At 41.7% G+C, this 19,791-nt stretch overlaps 1 protein-coding gene across 4 annotated transcripts in view; it reads left to right on the top strand.

The window, feature by feature from the left end:
* The window catches only part of abca5 (ATP-binding cassette, sub-family A (ABC1), member 5), a 93,331-nt gene that overhangs the window by 28,361 nt on the left and 45,179 nt on the right, over positions 1 to 19,791 (top strand). For all 4 annotated transcript variants that reach the window (XM_014212913.2, XM_014212904.2, XM_014212922.2 and 1 more), the window contains 6 exons: positions 10,718 to 10,906; positions 11,374 to 11,521; positions 11,676 to 11,853; positions 15,147 to 15,205; positions 15,467 to 15,753; positions 17,529 to 17,648. In XM_014212913.2, the coding sequence (XP_014068388.1) occupies positions 10,718 to 10,906; positions 11,374 to 11,521; positions 11,676 to 11,853; positions 15,147 to 15,205; positions 15,467 to 15,753; positions 17,529 to 17,648 (981 nt within the window). The remainder of the gene's footprint in view (positions 1 to 10,717; positions 10,907 to 11,373; positions 11,522 to 11,675; positions 11,854 to 15,146; positions 15,206 to 15,466; positions 15,754 to 17,528; positions 17,649 to 19,791) is intronic.

Here is a 19,791-nt window from a genome sequence, read left to right as displayed (position 1 = left end):
TTTATGAATGTGTCTGTTGCCTTGATTACTCAAAATTCTTTCAACCTGTGAACATACGTTGTGAACTTTCATTCATAGTCTAGGTTGTAGCAACCTCATGATGGGTTCAGGGAAAATTTGAGTATCTTGTAGTAGCCTAAAGCTATCGACATTACATACGTTTAGGCTACTACATGATCACTAGCTGGCTACCACCTGGTTACTCAACCCTGCACCTTAGAGGCTGCTGCCCTATTTACATACACATGGAATCACTGGCCACTTTAATAATGGAACACTAGTCACTTTAATAATGTTTATATATTGCTTTACTCATTTCATATGTATATACTGTATTTTTGTCAATTCCACTATGGCATTGCTCGTCCTAATATTTATATTTCTTAATTCCATTATTTTACTTTTAGATTTGTATGTGTTGTTGTGAATTGTTAGATATTACTGCACTGTTGGAGCTAGGAACACAAGCATTTCTCTACACTCGCAATAACATCTGCTAAATATGTTTATGTAACCAATTTTATTTAATTTACATTTAACTGGATGAATAGAATATGAATGACAGTCATCCAATATGCTGTAATAGAAATAAGGCCATGTTCATGAAAAAATAGAGTTGAAGTCGAAAGTTGACATTCACTTAGGTTGGAGTCATTTAAATTCGTTTTTCAACCACTCCACCAATTTCTTGTTAACAAACTATAGTTTTGGCAGGTCGGTTAGGACATCTACTTTGTGCATGACACAAGTAATTTTTCCAACAATTGTTTACGGACAGATTATTTCACTTATAATTCACTGTATCACAATTCCAGTTGGTCTGAAGTTTACATACACAAAGTTGACTGTGCCTTTAAACAGCTTGGAAAATTCCAGAAAATGAGTCATGGTTTTAGATGCTTCTGATAGGCTAATTGACATAATTTGAGTCAATTGGAGGTGTACCTGTGGATGTATTTCAAGGCCTACCTTCAAACTCAGTGCCTCTTTGCTTGACATCATGGGAAAATCAAAAGAAATCAGCCAAGACCTCAGGAAAAAAAATTGTAGACCTCCACAAGTCTGATTCATCCTTGGGAGCAATTTCCAAATGCCTGAAGGTACCACGTTCATCTGTACAAAATAGTACGCAAGTATAAACACCATGGGACCACGCAGCCGTCATACCGCTCAGGAAGGAGACGCGTTCTGTCTCCTAGAGATGAACGTACTTTGGTGCGAAAAGTGCAAATCAATTCCAGAACAACAGCAAAGGACCTTGTGAAGATGTTGGAGGAAACAGGTACAAAAGTATCTATATCCAAAGTAAAATGAATCCTATACCGACATAACCTGAAAGGCCGCTCAGCAAGGAAGAAGATACTGCTCCAAAACCCGCCATAAAAACGCCAGACTACGGTTTGCAACTGCACATGGGGACAAAGATGGTACTTTTTGGAGAAATGTCCTCTGGTCTGATAAAACAAAAATAGAACTGTTTGGCCATAATGACCATCGTTATGTTTGGAGGAAAAAGGGGGAGGCTTGCAAGCCAAAGAACAACATCCCAACCGTGAAGCGTGGGGGTGGCAGCATCATGTTGTGGGGGTGCTTTGCTGCAGGAGGGACTGGTACACTTCACAAAATAGATGGCATCGTGAGGAAGGAAAATTCTGTGGATATATTGAAGCAACATCTCAAGACATCAGTCAGGAAGTTAAAGCTTGGTCGCAAATGGGTCTTCCAAATGGACAATGACCTCAAGCATACTTCCAAAGTTGTGGCAAAATGGCTTAAGGACAACAAAGTCAAGGTATTGGAGTGGCCATCACAAAGCCCTGACCTCAATCCCATAGAACATTTGTGGGCAGAATTGAAAAAGTGTGTGTGAGCAAGGAGGCCTACAAACCTGACTCAGTTACACCAGCTCTGTCAGGTGGAAAGGGCCGAAATTCACCCAATTTATTGTGGGAAGTTTGTGGAAGGTTACAAGAAATGTTTGACCCAAGTTGAACAATTTAAAAGGCAATGCTACCAAATACTAATTGAGTTTATGTAAACTTCTGACCCACTGGGAATGTGATGCAAGAAATACAAGCTGAAATAAATAATTCTCTCTACTATTATTGTGACATTTCACATTCTTAAAATAAAGTGGTGATCCTAACTGACCTAAGACATGGCATTTTTTACTAGGATTAAATGTCAGGAATTGTGAAAACAGATGCAAATGTATTTGGTTAAGGTGTATGTAAACTTCCGACTTCAACTGTATAATCTTTCCTCATCTTAAACGGGACAGACCGCCACTGGTGTGGGTGTGTGTATGTGTGACACCGACTGGCTCGATTCTGTCCTTTGTAGCAAAATTTGAAGTTGTGATTTTTACATTGGATAAAAGTAGAGACTCATAGCTGGATAATGGTATATCATACACTGCAGTTATGCTTTGAAAGTTGATAAACTTGTAACTCCACTTATGAGAAAATGGCCCTTGAATGTTTGGGTACACCTACTGGAGAGCTCTTCTTTGTCTATACCCATTCATCATGGTTTACACCCTTTTAAGCCTTAGCCCCACCCATCTTTTTAAGGATTCACATGTGAGGCCATGTGCTAAACATAGTGAGTAGTTTAGTAAACAACCAAAGATTGAAATACTAAAAGTGGTAAGTAGTAGCAAAAATACACTTTATCTAGTCCATGGCCTATATCCTAATCTGACTTTGGGGCAGGTCATGTTCTTCACCTTACCATCTCTGGTAAACACACACCATATCAAACAAAATCAAAGTTTATTTGTCACATGCACAGGATGCAAAAGGTGTAAATGATACAGTGAAATGGTTACTTGCATATTTGAATAGTAGCAATATCAAAAATATAAAGTGTCCATGTAAATATTTTATATTTATTAGATGATTCCTACCCAGACACAATTGTCTAAATTGATGGGTCATGTGAAAGAAGTGCTGTAACCACCCCCCAGCCACATCTAGTTAAGTGTATGGGTCACTATTGTCTAAGCATGTTCATGAAGTACAATAGATGACCATAATCACACCTGGCTAACTTGGTGGATCATGTAATCATCTGGCGAAGTAGAGTCTTTTGTTTAGACATGTAGCTAGATAAACAATGAACCTAAGGTTGCTTTCAAGACAACTGGGAACTTGGAAAAATACGAGGTCAAATCATGGCATCAGTGCTCTTCAGGTCGGAAAGTGGGGACTCTATAAAGAGGCCCGAGGTTCCGAGTTGAATGGCTGCAACAACAACAAAAAAATCCCAGTCGGAGCTCGTTTTCTTTTTCCTGAGTTCCCAGTTGTTTTGAATGCGGCAATAATCCCAATCATAACTACTGGCAATACAAACTGATTGTCATAGCTAGCTACTATGCATGAATCTGCAGGTAGCTAAAGCTAACTAACTAGGTTCAATGTTAGCTAGCTAGCTAACATTAGGCTATGACTAGCAATGCAAATGGCTTTCTGAGATACAAATAATATTACTACACAGATCATACAAGTAACGCTAGCTAGCGAGCCAGCCAGCTAACATTAGCTAGCAAATGTTATCTAACAGTACTCTTTAACTTGCAATGAAAACAACTTTCTGACAAAATTAGAAATTTATAATATTTGAAAATGTAGCTAGCTAGACTATATTACCCGTATACATGGATGAACGCTTCTCCCTCTGTCATGGATGCCTTGGTTGCCCTTAAATTGAAGCTGTAATCCGGAGACAGGTGTTTTATACAACAGCCTTCTGTGTGTTCTCTTTTTGACTCACTCTGCATATTTGAAATCAAAAGCCAGAATTTTCTCCCATATCCTTAGCTAGCATACTCTGCTTTCACTGGGCATTCCACTGATTTCAAAACTCTGTTAACTTCTTCCGTGACAACAACAATGTTGATTAGCATTTGAGAAAACTCCACAATGTCTGGTTCAATGAAAATGTTTTAACTTAAATCAGGGATTTCCTTATAGTCTGATTCATTTTCAAAGTCCGAGAGAGTCAGCATGGCACAATCGTACTCCAGAAAGTGGAGAGCAGTACAGTAGCAACACTTTTGCTGTTCTTCATGATATCTTTCAAAAAAGACACAGTAGTAAGGATTACCAATACATACTGAGCAGCTCATGTTAAAGACAAGCATGCTACATGGCAGACCAATCCTTTCTCCTCTCTTAGCATGTCCAGATCATCCATTATCTTAGCCAATCATGGCTAGCGGGAAAGTTCCTGTCTTTTTCCGTGGCTAAACCAACTAGGCCTGTAATTGTATTTATTTATTCAAATTTACGGATGGCATAAAAGTTAGTTATTAAGGCACATGAAAGTTCACATGTTCCAGAAGGCATTTCTGCCAAAAAAAATGCATTTTGATGAATAAAAAAAATAAAAATGCCTCTTGTGAAGTAGTGATGTGCGACATATGCCTAGTTTCCTAGGTTTGGACACACGTACTCATTCCAGGGTTTTTATTTATTTAGACTATTTTCTACGTTGTAAAATAATCAAAATATATTTTTGCTTCTTCAAAGTAGCTACCCTTTGCATGATGACAGCTTTGCACACTCTTGGCATTCTCTCAACCAGCTTCACCTGGAATGCTTTTCCAACCGTCTTGAAGGATTTCCCACATATGCTGAGCATTTGTTGGCTGCTTTTCCTTCACTCTGCAGTCCAACTCATCCCAAACCATCTCAATTGGGGTGAGGTCGGGTGATTTGAGGAGGCCAGGTCATCTGATGCAGCACTCTATCACTCTCCTTGGTCAAATAGCCCGTACACAGCCTGGAGGTGTGTTGGGTCATTGTCCTGTTGAAAAACAAATGATAGTACCACTAAGCGCCAACCAGATGGGATGGCGTATTGCTGTGGTAGCCATGCTGGTTAAGAGTGCCTTGAAATGTAAATAAATCACCAACAGTGTCACCAGCAAAGCACCATCACACCTCCTCCTCCATGCTTCACGGTGGGATCCACACATGCGGAGATCATCCGTTCACCTACTCTGCGTCTCACAAAGACACGGTGGTTATAACAAAAAAATTATGTCCATTGCTCGTGTTTCTTGGACAAGCAGGTGTCTTATTATTGCCGTCCTTTAGTAGTGGTATCTTTGCTGTAATTTGACCATGAAGGCCTGATTCACGCAGTCTCCTCTGAACAGTTGATGTTGAGTTGTCTGTTCTTGAACTCTGTGAAGCATTTATTTTGGCTGAAATTTCTGAGGCTTGTAACTCCTCTGCAGCAGAGGTAAATATGGGTCTTCCATTCCTGTGGCGGTCCTCATGAGCCAGTTTCATCATAGTGCTTGATGGTTTTTGCGACTGCATTTGAAAAAACTTTCAAAGTTCTTGACATTTTCCGTATTGACTGACTTTCATGTCTTAAAGTAATGATGGACTGTCCTTTCTCTTTGCTTATTTGAGCTGTTCTTGCCAGAATATGGACTTGGTCTTTTACCAAATAGCCCTATCTTCTATATACCACCCCTACCTTGTCACAACACAACTGATTGTCTCAAAGGCATTAAGAAGGAAAGAAATTCCAGAAATGAACTTTTAACAAGGCACACCTGTTAATTGAAATGCATTCCAGGTGACTACCTGAGTTGAGAGAATGCGAAGAGTGTGCAAAGCTGTTGTCAAGGCAAAGGGTGGCTACTTTGAAGAATCTCAAATATAAAATATATTTTGATTTGTTTAACACTTTTTACTACATGATTCCGTGTGTGTTATTTCATAGCTTTGATGTATTCACTATTATTATAATAAAAATACAGAAAGAAAACCTGCAATAAGTAGGTGTGTCCAAACTTTTGACTGGTTGTGTGTGTGTGTTGTGCCTTCGGAAACTTTCCCCACATTTTGTGACGTTACAGCCTTATTCTTAAAAGGATTCAATCAACAAAAAAATCTCAGCCATCTGCACACAATACCCCATAATGACAAAGTTAAAATAGGTTTTAGAAATGTTTGCAAGTATATTAAAAACAGAAATACCTTATTTACATAAGTGTTCAGACCCTTTGCTATGAGACTCGAAATTGAGCTCAGGTGCATCCTGTTTCCATTGATCATCTTTGAGCTGTTTGTACAGCTTGATTGGAGTCCACCTGTGGTAAATTTCAATTGATTGGACATGATTTGGAAATGCACACAACTGTCTATATAAGGTCCCACTGTTGACAGTGCATGTCAGAGAAAAAAAACAAGCTATGGGGTTTGGAATTGTCCGTAGAGCTCTGAGACAGGATTGTGTTGAGGCACAGATCTGGGGAAAGGTATCAATTCATTTCTGCAGCATTGAGGGTCAACAAGAACACAGTGGCCTCCATCTTTTTTAAATGGAAGAAGTTTGGAACCACCCAGACTCTTCCTAGAGCTGGCTGCCTGGCCAAACTGAGCAGTCGGGGAGAAGGGCCTTGGTCAGGGAGGTGACCAAGAACCCGATGGTCAATCTGACAGAGCTCCAGATACCCTGTGTGGAGATGGGAGAGCCTTCTAGAACATGGGTGGGCAACTCCAGTCCTCAAGGGCCTGATTGGTGTCACACTTTTTCTCCATCCCTAGCAAACACAGCTGATTAATCAAATTTCATTCTAAACTGATGATCATGATTAGGTGATTATTGGAGCCAGGTGTGTTAGCTGGGGCTGGGGCAAAACTGTGACACCAATCAGGACTGGAATTGCCAAACCCTGTTCTAGAAGGACAACTGTTTTTGCAGCACTCCACTAATCAGGCCTTTATGGTAGAGTGGCTAGATGGATGCCACTCCTCAGTAAAAGTACAAGACAGCCCTCTTGGAGTTTGCCAAAAGGCACTTAAAGACTGTCATAGAAGCAAGATTCTCTGGCCTGAGGAAACCAAGAAAGATTTAACTCTTTTGCCTGTATGCCAAGCGTCGCGTGTGGAGGAAACCTGGCACCATCCCTACGGTGAAGCATTTCTTTCACCCGTCTCTCCTTCATTCCTTTCTCCGGTGCGCAGTGAGAGAGTCTGACAACAGTTTAATTAAATATGTTTTGTTGTGAAAACATCATACTATTAATGTTCTCAAACTGATTTCACTTGGTTTCCCAAATTAAACACTGGGTAGCTGAAGGAACAGGGTTGGAGAGTCCATGGCACACACAGTTTAGGCGGAATATCACCTGTGGAGTAGCCTACCCGACATGAGTGAAACAAACTGGCGGGAAAGTGGCCGCCATTTGCTAATCGAATGCATACGGATGTCTTTTTTTCTCTTACAACTGTTCCTGCCCATTTGATAATGGGCCATTCTAAATCTAAACTAATTTGACATGTTAGTAAAGACAATGTTTAAATTGAGAATAGCCTGATGGGTGAAAATATGATCCATATTTTGTTGTTACCGCTTGAATTTAAAATTGATTAAATTGAGATTGTGTGTCACTGGCCTACACGCAATACCCCATAATGTCAAAGTGTAATTATGTTTTTATAAATGTTCAAATTAATTAAAAATGAAGAGCTGAATTGTCATGTGTCAATAAGTATTCAAACCCTTTTGTTATGGCAAGGCTAAATAAGTTCAGGAGTAGAATTGTGCTTAACAAGTCATGTAGTAAGTTGCATGGACTCACTCTGTAAGGCAATAATAATGTTTAACATGATTTTTGAATGACTACCTCGTCTCTGTACCACGTACATACAATTATTTACAAGGTCCCTCAGTCGAGCAGTACATTTCAAACACATTCAACCACAAAGACCAACTTGGTTTTCCAATGCCTCACAAAGAAGGGCACCTATTGGTAGATGGGTTTAAAAAAAAAAAAAATGTAAAAGACATTCGCTCTCCCCTTGAGCATGGTGAAGTTGTTATTAATTACACTTTGGATGGTGTATCAATACACCCAGTCACTACAAAGATACAGGCGTCCTTCCTAACTCAGTTGCCAGAGAGGATGGAAACTGCTCAGGGATTTCACCATGAGGCCAATGGTGACTTTAAAACAGTTAGAGTTTAATGGCTGTGATAGGAGGAATCAACTGAGGATGGCTCAACAACATTGTAGTTACCCCACAATGCTAACCTAAATAACAGAGTGAAAAGAAGGAAGCCTACAGAATAAAAATATTCCTAAACATGCATCCTGTTTGCAGCAAGGCACTAAAGTAAAACTGCAAAAAAAATTGCTACGAAATTAACTTGTCCTGAAAGTCTTGAATACAAAGTTTATGTTTGGGGAAAATCAAACACATCACTGAGTACCACTCATCATATTTTCAAGTATGGTGGTGACTGCATCATGTTGTTATGGGTGTGCTTGTCATCGGAAATGACTAGGGAGTTTATAAAAAATAAATGGAATAGAGCTAAGCACAGGCAAAATCCTAGAGGAAACCCTGGTGCAGTCTGCTTTCTAACAGACACTGGGAGACAAATTCTCCTTTCAGCAGGAAAATAACCTAAAACACAGGGCCAAATATACACTGGAGTTGCATACCAATACGACATTGAATGTTCTTGAGCGGCTTAGTTACAGTTTTGACTTAAATCGGCGTGAAAATCCATGGCAAGATTGAAAATGGCTGTCTAGCAATGATTAACAAACATCTTGACAGAGCTTGAAGAACATCTGTTATCACTTTTCAAAGGTGATTCTAGCATGTATTGACTAAGGGGTGTGAATACTTACGTAAATTAGTTTAATTTTCAATAAATGTGCAAATAAAAAATAATCAACATGTCACTTTGTCATCATGGGGTATTGTGTGTAGATGGGTGAGGAAAAAAAACAATTGAAACCATTTTGAATTCAGGCTGTAGCACAACAAAATACCTCAAGGGGTATAAATACTTTCTGAAAGCACTGTATATAAACTCAGCAAAAAAACAAACGTCCTCTCACTGTCAACTATGTTTATTTTCAGCATATTAACATGTGTAGATATTTGTATGAACATAACAAGATTCAACAACTGAGATATAAACTGAACAAGTTCCACAGACATGTGACTAACAGAAATTGAATATTGTGTCCCTGAACAAAGGGGGGGGGGTCAAAATCAAAATTAACAGTCAGTGTCTGGTGTGGCCACCAGCTGCATTAAGTACTGCAGTGCATCTCCTTCTCATGGACTGCACCAGATTTGCCATTTCCTGCTGTGAGATGTTACCCCACTCTTCTACCAAGGCACCTGCAAGTTCCCAGACATTTCTGGGGAGGAATGGCCCTAGCCCTCACCCTCCGATCCAACAGGTCCCAGACGTGCTAAATGGGATTGAGATCCGGGCTCATCGCTGGCCATGGCAGAACACTGACACGCTGGCCATGGCAGAACACTGACATTCCTGTCTTGCAGGAAATCACGCACAGAACGAGCAGTATGGCTGGTGGCATTGTCATGCTGGAGGGTCATGTCAGGATGAGCCTGCAGGAAGGGTATCACATGATGGAGGAGGATGTCTTCACTGTAATGCACAGCGTTGAGATTGCCTGCAATGACAACAAGCACAGTCCGATAATGCTGTGACACACCGCCCCAGACCATGACGGACTCTCCACCTCCAAATCGATCCCGCTCCAGAGTACAGGCCTCGGTGTAACGCTCATTCCTTCGACAACAATCGCGAACCCGGCCATCACCCCTGGTGAGACAAAACCACGACTCGTCAGTGAAGAGCACTTGTTGCCAATCCTGTCTGGTCCAGCGACAGTGGGTTTGTGCCCATAGGCGACGTTGTTGTCGGTGATGTCTGGTGAGGACCTGCCTTACAACAGGCCTACAAGCCCTCAGTCCAGTCTCTCTCAGCCTATTGCGGACAGTCTGAGCACTGATGGAGGGATTGTGCATTCCTGGTGTAACTCGGGCAGTTGTTGTTGCCATCCTGTACCTGTCCCGCAGGTGTGATGTTTGGATGTTCCGATCCTGTGCAGGCGTTGTTGCACGTGGTCTCCCACTGCGAGAACGATCAGCTGTCTGTCCTGTCTCCCTGTAGCGCTGTCTTAGGCGTCTCACAGTACGGACATTGCAATTTATTTCCCTGGCCAAATCTGCAGTCCTCATGCCTCCTTGCAGCATGCCTAAGGCACGTTCATACAGATGAGCAGCGATCCTGGGGATCTTTCTTTTGGTGTTTTTCAGAGTCAATAGAAAGGACTCCCTAGTGTCCTAAGTTTTCTTAACTGTGACCTTAATTGCCTACCGTCTATAAGCTGTTAGTGTCTTAACGACCGTTCCACAGGTGCATGTTCATTAATTGTTTATGGTTCATTGAACAACCATGGGAAACAGTGTTTAAACCCTTTACAATGAAGATCTGTGAAGTTATTTGGATTTTTACGAGTTATGTTTGAAAGAGAAGGTCCTGAAAAAGGGCCGATTTTTCTTTTTTCGCTGAGTTTATTTATATTTAGCAGACGCTTTTATGTGCGTGTCAGAGGAAAGATGTCTGAAAAGGTTTTAAGGCCAAGATTTCTATTTAATGTGCCATGTGTGTCACAGATTTGACCAGAAATTAACTTCTTAATTTCAGTTAGCATTGGATGCTGTTAGCTTTTAACTCCCCTCTAGCAATAGATTTGACGCTGCATTTGGTTGACTTGCATTGGTTGTGACAGGCCATAACAAAGGGATTGTTCACTTTTTTTAAGTGTAGATTATTATTTACTTACCTAGAATGTTCCATCCGATTTCAAACCTCAGTGAACTACCTCTTTAAACTCTTGTATTTTATCCTTCCCCAGATCTTCTTCTCCTTCATGCTGACCCCTCTGTTTAAGAAGCCAAAGTTTGCCAGTACTGTGGGCTCAATGCTGACTGTGGTGTTCGGCTGCCTGTCCCTGTTCACTGTCCTGATGAAGGACTTCCCCCAGCCGCTGGTCTGGGTTCTCTGTCTGCTGTCCCCCAGCGCGTTCTCCATCGGCATTGCCCAGGTAACCAACCTACGCAACGCCCGTGTCGTGTTCATTAAGCACCAAACGGGATTAAACAGACCGAAACAGGGAGCAACTACCTGGACTTGGCCAATAGAAGCGCATATTTTCTGTGGTGAAACGGTGCAAAGTTTGGTAACAGAATCACAGAACAAACAGCACAAACCGTCATTCTGTTACCAAACTTTGCATCTGCAAATCTGTTCAAGTAAATGTGTTTTTGTAAAATGTTCTGTGGAAATTGTTAAGTTATTCTTGTACATAAAGTTGAATGGTTTGTTTAACTTTGCAATCATTGGTTTTTGTTTGACATACATTTTAAAATGAAAAAACGGACTCACAGCATCAGCCTGTTACCATGGAGTTGCCCAACATTTTATTGTCAAGGTTGTCCAGAACAGTGTGCAATGTTTACGGAGTCCACCCCCCATGTAATAAAGCTATTCTGTTCTATTCTCTGTGTGTAGGTGGTGTACCTGGAGGCCCAGGGGGACGGAGCTGTGTTCACTACCTTGGCCAACGGCCCCCATCCCCTCTACGCCCCCCTTCTCATGCTCGTCCTGGACTGTATACTCTACCTGCTGCTGGCTGTCTACCTGGACCAGGTCCTACCAGGTACTGTTTTGACTTCTCCTCAACACATGAAGGAAGTATTGATTTCATTCAACCTTTACTCATACAGTTTGGTCTTAGTTGCGTAAATTTATTTTAAGAGCGACCTGTCTATTTATCTCAAATGACCTTCCGTATTCCTGTATCCTTTGTGCAGGTGAGTTTGGCATGCGGCGCTCCCTGGTATACTTCATGAAGCCATCCTATTGGTCCAAGCGCAGTAAGCGCTACGTCGAGGTGAGCTCTGTCTACGAGACGGAGGTGAATGGGGCCCCAGGAGTGGATGAGTCTGTGGAGCCCGTCTCTCCGGAATTCAGGGGGAAAGAGGCCATCCGGTAAGAGCCTCCCCTTTATACATTTACATTTTTGTCATTTAGCAGACGCTCTTATCCAGAGCGACTTACAGTAGTGAATGCATACATTTCATACAATTTCATGCATTTTTTTTTTTTTTTTGTAATGGCCCCCCGTGGGAATCGAACCCACAACCCTGGCGTTGCACACACCATGCTGGCGTTGCAAACACCATGCTCTACCAACTGAGCCACAGGGAAGACTTATACCCTTTCCACACTACTGATCTAAGCCAAGCTGTACTGGGCTGGCCTGGTTATGCATCCACCATAGTTGCTGGAGGTGTCCTGTACGATGGGTGTAGTTCAGTGGAGACTCCTCAGAGGAGGAAGGGGTTGACCATCCTCCTCAGTGAATTTCATAAGAACAAAAATGGTAAAACATTAAAGTTATCTTTTTTAGATAAAACTATACAAAATATTATCAAATGTTATTTGTCACATTTGCCGAATACAACAGGTGTAGACCTTACAGTGAAATGCTTACTTACAAGCCCTTGACCCTGAGACTAAACACCTCCCTCTGCAACTGGATCCTGGACTTCCTGACGGGCCGCCCCCAGGTGGTAAGGGTAGGTAACAACACATCCGCCACGCGGATCCTCAACACGGGGGGCCGCTCGGGTGTGTGCTCAGTCCCCTCCTGTACTCCCTGTTCACTCATGACTGCATGGCCAGGCAACACCATCATCAAGTTTGCCGATGACACAACTGTGGTAGGCCTGATCACCGACAACGATGGTGCGAGGACAGCAACCCCCCCTCAATGTGAACAAGACAAAGGAGCTGATTTCTGGACTACAGGAAAACGAGGACCGAGCACGCCCCATTCTCATTGACGGGTCTGTAGTGGAGCAGGTTGAGAGCTTCAAGTTTCTTGGTGTCCACATCACCAACAAAATATCCTTGTCCAAACACACTAATAAGACAGTCGTGAAGAGGGGATGACAAAGCCTGTTCCCCCTCAGGAGACTGAAAAGATTTGACATGGGTCCACAGATCCTCAAAAGTTTCTACAGCTGCACCATTGAGAGCATCCTGACTGGTTGCATCACTGCCTGGTATGGCAACTGCTCGGCCTCCGACCGCAAGGCACTACAGAGGGTAGTGCGTACGGCCCAGTACATCACCAGGCAGTGTCAGAGGAAGGCTCTAAAAATTGTCAAAGACTCCAGCCACCCTAGTCATAGACTGTTCTCTCTGCTATCGCACGGCAAGCTGTACCGGAGTGCCAAGTCTAGGTCCAAAAGGCTTCTTAACAGCTTCTAACCCCAAACCATAAGACTCCTGAACTGCTAATCAAAGGGCTACCCAGACCCCTCTTTTACGCTGCTGCTACTCTGTTTATTATCTATGCATGGTCACTTTAACTCTGCCTACATGTAGATATTACCTCCACTAACCGGTGCCCCTGCACATTGGCTCTGTACCGGTACGCCCTATATATAGCCTCGCTATAGTTATTTTACTGCTGCTGTTTAATTATTTGTTACTTTTCTTTTTCTATTTTTTACAGATTTTTTTTACTTAACCAAAAATGCAGTTTTAGAACAATAAGTGTTAAGGGCTTGTAAGTAAGCATTTCACTGTAAGGTCTACACTTGTTGTATTCGGCGCATGTGACAAACAAAATATGATTTGAAGAGAAACCTTTAATGAGCAGGCTTTCTTTCATGATTTATTTTATTTTGACTGTAACAAGATTGAGCTTTTTCCTGATGTGGAAACTGCCTGGAAATTCTTTCATGATTGTTTTTTCCAAATAGTAAAAAACATGCCCCATTCCGCAGGTTCAGAGATAAAGGGCGGGATAATCCATGGCTTTCTTCTGAGCTGTCTTGTATTATTCACGACCGTAATCTAGCCTGGGCTAAAAGCAAAGAAATCATCTTCTGATGCTGATTGGCTTCTTTTTACGCAGCTATGAAACAAGTGTTCTTCTCTTTTCAGGAAGGCCAAGTCTGAATATTTTATGTCTGTTACTACTGATAACCTGAATGACCCTAGGAAGTTTTGGAGGGCTATTAAATCTGTCTGGTAACAGTACTGTTAATGAAATACCTTCATGTTTGTTGAAGGACTCTGTTGCTGTTCATGACGAAACTGAAATGCTGAATTGTTTCAATGAACACTTTGTGTCATCTGATAGGCTGTTTGATTTAGTATCTTCTGTCTCTATACAGCCCTGTGTGGATGAACCGGTGAGAGCTGGTCAAACGTTTAGCTTTTTGCCATTCTCAGTGCAGGAGGTACATAAAGCCCTGAAATCCATGAAGGTTTTAAATTATATCACTGAAGCCCTTGACTAAAAACAGCACTGTCTCACTTTTTTATTGATCTCTCTAAGGCTTTTGATACAGTTGATCATGCTGTACTGAGGCAGAGATTATCGAGCATAGGTCTTTCCGAGCATGTAGTTGCATGGTTTGCTAACGATCTGTCTGATAGAACTCGGTGCACTCAATTTGATGTGCTCATGTCTGCTAAATTGTCTGTCTGTAATGGTGTGCCCCAGGGCTCGGGACTTGGTCCCCTCTTATTCACTATTTTATAAATAATGAAGACAAATGTGCAAAATGCACAACTTCACTTTTATGCTGATTATACTGTTGTTTATTGTTGTCTCCTCAATGCTGACTAAACTAATTGTGTTTTCTAAAGCAAGAAATAGACCTCTGAACCGTTCACCTATTACTACCTGTCAGGGCAATGAGATTGAGGCTGTAACCTCATAAATATCTTGGAATTTTTAATTGCATATTCAACAATTTACAAAAAACTTGAAGTTGAGATTAAATTTTAGGAATAAGGCCTGTTTTTCTTTTGAAGCCAGAAGGAGTGTGAATCAGCAACTTTCCATTGATGTCAGTTCTGATGGTGCATGATATGAAACATTTTGGTGCAGATCTTTCTTTCTTTTCATAATGCTCCTGTCCCTGGCTGGAAGAGAACACTTGTGTCTCTCTGGAACAAGTGGCTTTGAAAATAGACTGTGGCTGCCTCAGCTCGACAGGTCCGGATCAGGCTGATATCCTCTTACATTATTGAGAAACCTGGCCCCATTATTGACTTTCCAGGACAGAAATACAGGCTTTTTAGTCCAGGGGAAACGATAACCTCAGCCGAGCTGTATCGATATAGATGAGCTCCTGATAGGAACCAACTGGCTTGGTCTGCTGCCAGCCTGCAAACTTCCATTAGCTTTGACCCAGAAAGAATGAGTGCCAGATTGAAACCTGTCGTTTACCCTCGTCTCTGTCTCCCCACCCTGGCAGCATTAACAACATCCGCAAGGTGTACAAAGAGAAGGACAGCATCGTGGAAGCTCTGAGGGGTGAGGCTCATTGCTCTACATATTTCTCTTGTCACTCTTGTGTCTGTGTCTGTGTGGAGCCTCTTTTCTAGTTGCCGTATCTAACAGACAAATTGGAAATCGGCAGTTCCGAACTTCCTTAACAGATCCTGACGTTGTCTTACCTTTCTCTGTTTATCCTCATCCATGATTAGGCTTAATCTGTGTCCGAGAAACCGCCCCATATGAGGCTCTTCGTAGACCCTAATGTCTTCATGTCCCGCCCCCTTCCCTTCTATCCAGGCTTGACCTTTGACATCTACGAAGGTCAGATCACAGCCCTCCTGGGCCACAGCGGAGCGGGGAAGTCCACTCTGATGAACATCCTGTGTGGGATCTGCCCTCCGACCGACGGCCACGCCTCCATCTACGGCTCCCCTGTGGCAGAGATCGCTGAGGGGGCAGAGATGAGGCAGCTGGTGGGCATCTGCCCTCAGTTCAACATCATCTTTGACGTGCTGACTGTAGAAGAGCACCTGAGGATATTCGCTGCCATTAAAGGGATTCTCCCCTCTGACATTGACAATGAGGTGAGGGGATTTTTATTACCTGCGGCTATTTTCAAGAAGGATTTACTTGTGATACTGAATGCTGTTTCAAATCGCTCTGGATAAGAGCGTCTGCTAAATTAGTCAAATGTAAGTGTAAAATGCATCATATATGATCACTCGGTCACTCAAGCATGGCTGGTTGTTAACCTCACTAGGGGGTGTGGGAGCCAACATCCAGTGAAATTGCAGAGCGCCAAATTCAAAAACAGAGTGTTATACATGGGTTTAAAGTAAAATTCTGGTTAATCCAACCACGGTGTCAGATTTCAAAAAGGCTTTACTGCGAAAGCATACCATGCGATTATCTGAGAACAGCGCCCAGCAGACAAATCATTACAAACAGTAACAAGCCAAGTAGAGGAGTAACACAAGTCAGAAATAGTGATAGAATTAATCACTTACCTTTGATGATCTTCATATGTTTGCACTCACAAGACTCCCATTTACTCAATAAATGTTCGTTTTGTTCGATAAAGTCCATGTTTATATCCAAAAACATCAGTTTTGTTAGCGCGTTTTGTTCAATAATCCACTGTCTCAAACAACATCCGGTGAAATTGCAGAGCGTGAAACAACAAAACAGAAATTCTCATAATAAACATACATAAAAGATACAAATGTTATACACCAGCTTAAAGATAAACTTCTTGTTAATCCAACCGCTGTGTCAGATTTCAAAAAGGCTTTACGGCGAAAGCAAACCATGCGATTATCTGAGAACAGCGCCCAGCAGACAAATCATTACTAACAGTTAGCAGCCAAGAAGAGGAGTAACAAAAGTCAGAAATAGCGATAAAATGTATCACTTACCTTTGATGATCTTCATATGGTTGCACTCCGAAGACTCCATGTTACACAATAGATGTTTGTTTTGTTCGATAATGTCCCTCTTTATGTCCAAAAACCTCTGTTTTGTTGGTGCGTTTTGTTCAGCAATCCATTGGAACAAAGCGCGGTCACAACAGACAGACGAAAAATCAAAAAAGTACAATAAAAGTTCGTAGAAACATGTCAAACGATGTTTAAAATCAATTCTCAGGTTGTTTTTGTCATAAATAATCTAATATTTCAACCGGACAAAAGCTTCGTCAATAGAAAAGGAGAAACAAGAAAGGCCCGATCGCGCGCTGGACTCATGTCTGGAAATTTCCACTGTCCACTCATCGAAAGTGCTGTATCTCCCTCATTTTTCAGAGTAAAAGCCTGAAGCAATGCCTAAAGACTGGCCACATGTAGAAGACGCCATAGAGATCGTGAACTGGGTCCTAAGTCTTTGTATGGTGGATAGGCTTTCAATGGAAAAACAGCCTTTCAAAATAATAGTACTTCCTGGATGGATTTTCCTCAGGTTTTCGCCTGCCATATCAGTTCTGTTATACTCACAGACATTATTGTAACCATTTTGGAAACTTTAGAGTGTTTTCTATCCAAATCTACCAATTATATGCATATCCTAGCTTCTGAAACTGAGTAGCAGGCAATCCCCTCTCTCACTCACTCACTCACTCACTCACTCACTCACTCACTCACTCAAAAATGATAAACTTGGATTAGCTAACACAACTTTGGGCACGCTTTTCATCCAAAATTCCGAATGCTGCCCCCTACCCTAGTGAAGTTAACTGGCGGGCCTCTATGTTGCTTTCGTATTTCTGAATTCAGCTTCAACTCACAAGATGGATTAATATTGAGTCAGTGTTTGGGATCACATCCTTTTCTCTCCCTCCCTCCTGTGTGTTGGATCTGTCTGTTAGGTGTCCAAGGTGCTGAAGGATCTAGACCTGGAGAAGATCATGGACGCCCAGGCTAAGAACCTGAGTGGAGGCCAGAAGAGGAAATTGTCTGTGGGCATAGCCATCCTGGGAGACCCCAAGGTAGCTGGATCCTTGATCATCCACCCTCAGAACACAACAGAAATCTCTCTCACTCTCTCTCTCACTCAAAAAATGATCAACTTGGATTAGCTAACACAACGTGCCATTGGAACACAGGAGTGATGGTTGCTGATAATGGGCCTCTGTACACCTATGTAGATATTCCATTAAAAATCAGCCGTTTCCAACTACAATAGTCATTTACAACATTAACAATGTCTACACTGTGTTTTTGATCAATTTGATGTTATTTTAATGGACAAAAAATGTGGTTTTCTTTCCAAAACAAGGACACAACTTTTGAACGTGTGTGTGAAGCTATACAGTTGAAGTCGGAAGTTTCAGTCATTAAAACTCGTTTTACAACCACTCCAGAAATTTCTTGTTAACAAACTATAGTTTTGGCAAGTCGGTTAGGACATCTACTTTGTGCATGACACAAGTCATTTTTCCAACAAGTGTTTACAGACAGATTATTTCACTTATAATTCACTTGATCACAATTCTCGTGGGTCAGAAGTTTACATACACTAAGTTGACTGTACCTTTAAATGGCTTGGAAAATTCCTGAAAATGATGTCATGGCTTTAGAAGCTTCTGATAGACTAATTGACATCATTTGAGTCAATTGGAGGTGTACCTGTGGATGTATTTCAAGGCCTACCTTCAAACTCAGTGCCTCTGCTTGACATAATGGGAAAATCTAAAGAAATCAGCCATGACCTCAGAAAAAAAAATGTGGACCTCCACAAGTCTGGTTCATCCTTGGGAGCAATTTTCAAACGCCTGAAGGTACCACGTTCATCTGTACAAACAATAATACTCAAGTATAAACACCATGGGACCACGCAGCCATCATACCGCTCAGGAAGGAGACGCGTTCTGTTTCCTAGAGATTAACGTACTTTGGTGCGGAAAGTGCAAATCAATCCCAGAACAACAGCAAAGGACCTTGTGAAAATGCTGGAGGAAACTGGTACAAAAGTATCTATATCCACAGTAAAACGAGTCCTATATCAATGTAATCTGAAAGGCCACTCAGCAAGGAAGAAGCCACTACTCCAAAACCGCCATAAAAAAGCCAGACTACGGTTTGCAACTGCACATGGGGACAAAGATCGTACTTTCTGTAGAAATGTCCTCTGGTCTGATGAAACAAAAATAGAACTGTTTGGCCATAATGACTATCGTTATGTTTGGAGGACAAAGGGGGAGGCTTGCAACCCGAAGAACACCATCCCAACCGTGATGCACGGGGGTGGCAGCATCATGTTGTGGGGGTGCTTTGCTGCAGGAGGGACTGGTGCACTTAACAAAATAGATGGCATCATGAGGATAGAAAATTGTGGATATATTGTAGATACATCTCAAGACATCAGTCATGAAGTTACAGCTTGGTTGCAAATGGTTCTTCCAAATGGACAATGACCTCAAGCATACTTCCAAAGTTGTGGCAAAATGGCTTAAGGACAACAAAGTCAAGGTATTGGAGTGGCCATCACAAAGCCCTGACCTCAATCCTATAGAAAATGTGTGGGCAGAACTGAAAAAGCGTGTGCGAGCAAGGAGGCCTACAATCCTGACTCAGTTACACCAGCTCTGTCAGGAGGAATGGGCCAAAATTCACCCAACTTATTGTGGGAAGCTTGTGGAAGGCTACCCGAAACGTTTGACCCAAGTTAAACAATTTAAAAGGCAATGATACCAAATACTATTTGAGTGTATGTAAACTTCTGACCCACTGGGAATGTGATGAAAGAAATACAAGCTGAAATAAATAATTCTCTCTACTATTATTCTGCCATTTCACATTCTTAAAATAAAGTGGTGGTCCTAACTGACCTAAGACAGGGGATTTTTACTAAGATTAAATGTCAAGAATTGTGAAAAATGTTGTATAAATGTACTTGGCTTAGGTGTAGGTTTACACACATACATACACACACTACCGTTCAAAAGTTTGGGGTCCCTTAGAAATGTCCTTGTTTTGAAAGAAAAGCACATTTTTGGACTGTTTGCAGGGTTTTTCTTTATTTTTGCTATTTTCTACATTGTAGAATAAAAGTGACGACATATACTATGAAATGACACATATGGAATCATGTTCAGTCGTGGCCAAAAGTTTTGAGAATGACACAAATAT

This window comes from Salmo salar, chromosome ssa01, assembly GCF_905237065.1.
Source record: "Salmo salar chromosome ssa01, Ssal_v3.1, whole genome shotgun sequence".
Taxonomy (NCBI): Eukaryota; Metazoa; Chordata; class Actinopteri; order Salmoniformes; family Salmonidae; genus Salmo; species Salmo salar.
The sequence above is the reverse complement of the archived record's forward strand: the minus strand, read 5'-3'. Positions and strand labels throughout refer to the sequence as shown.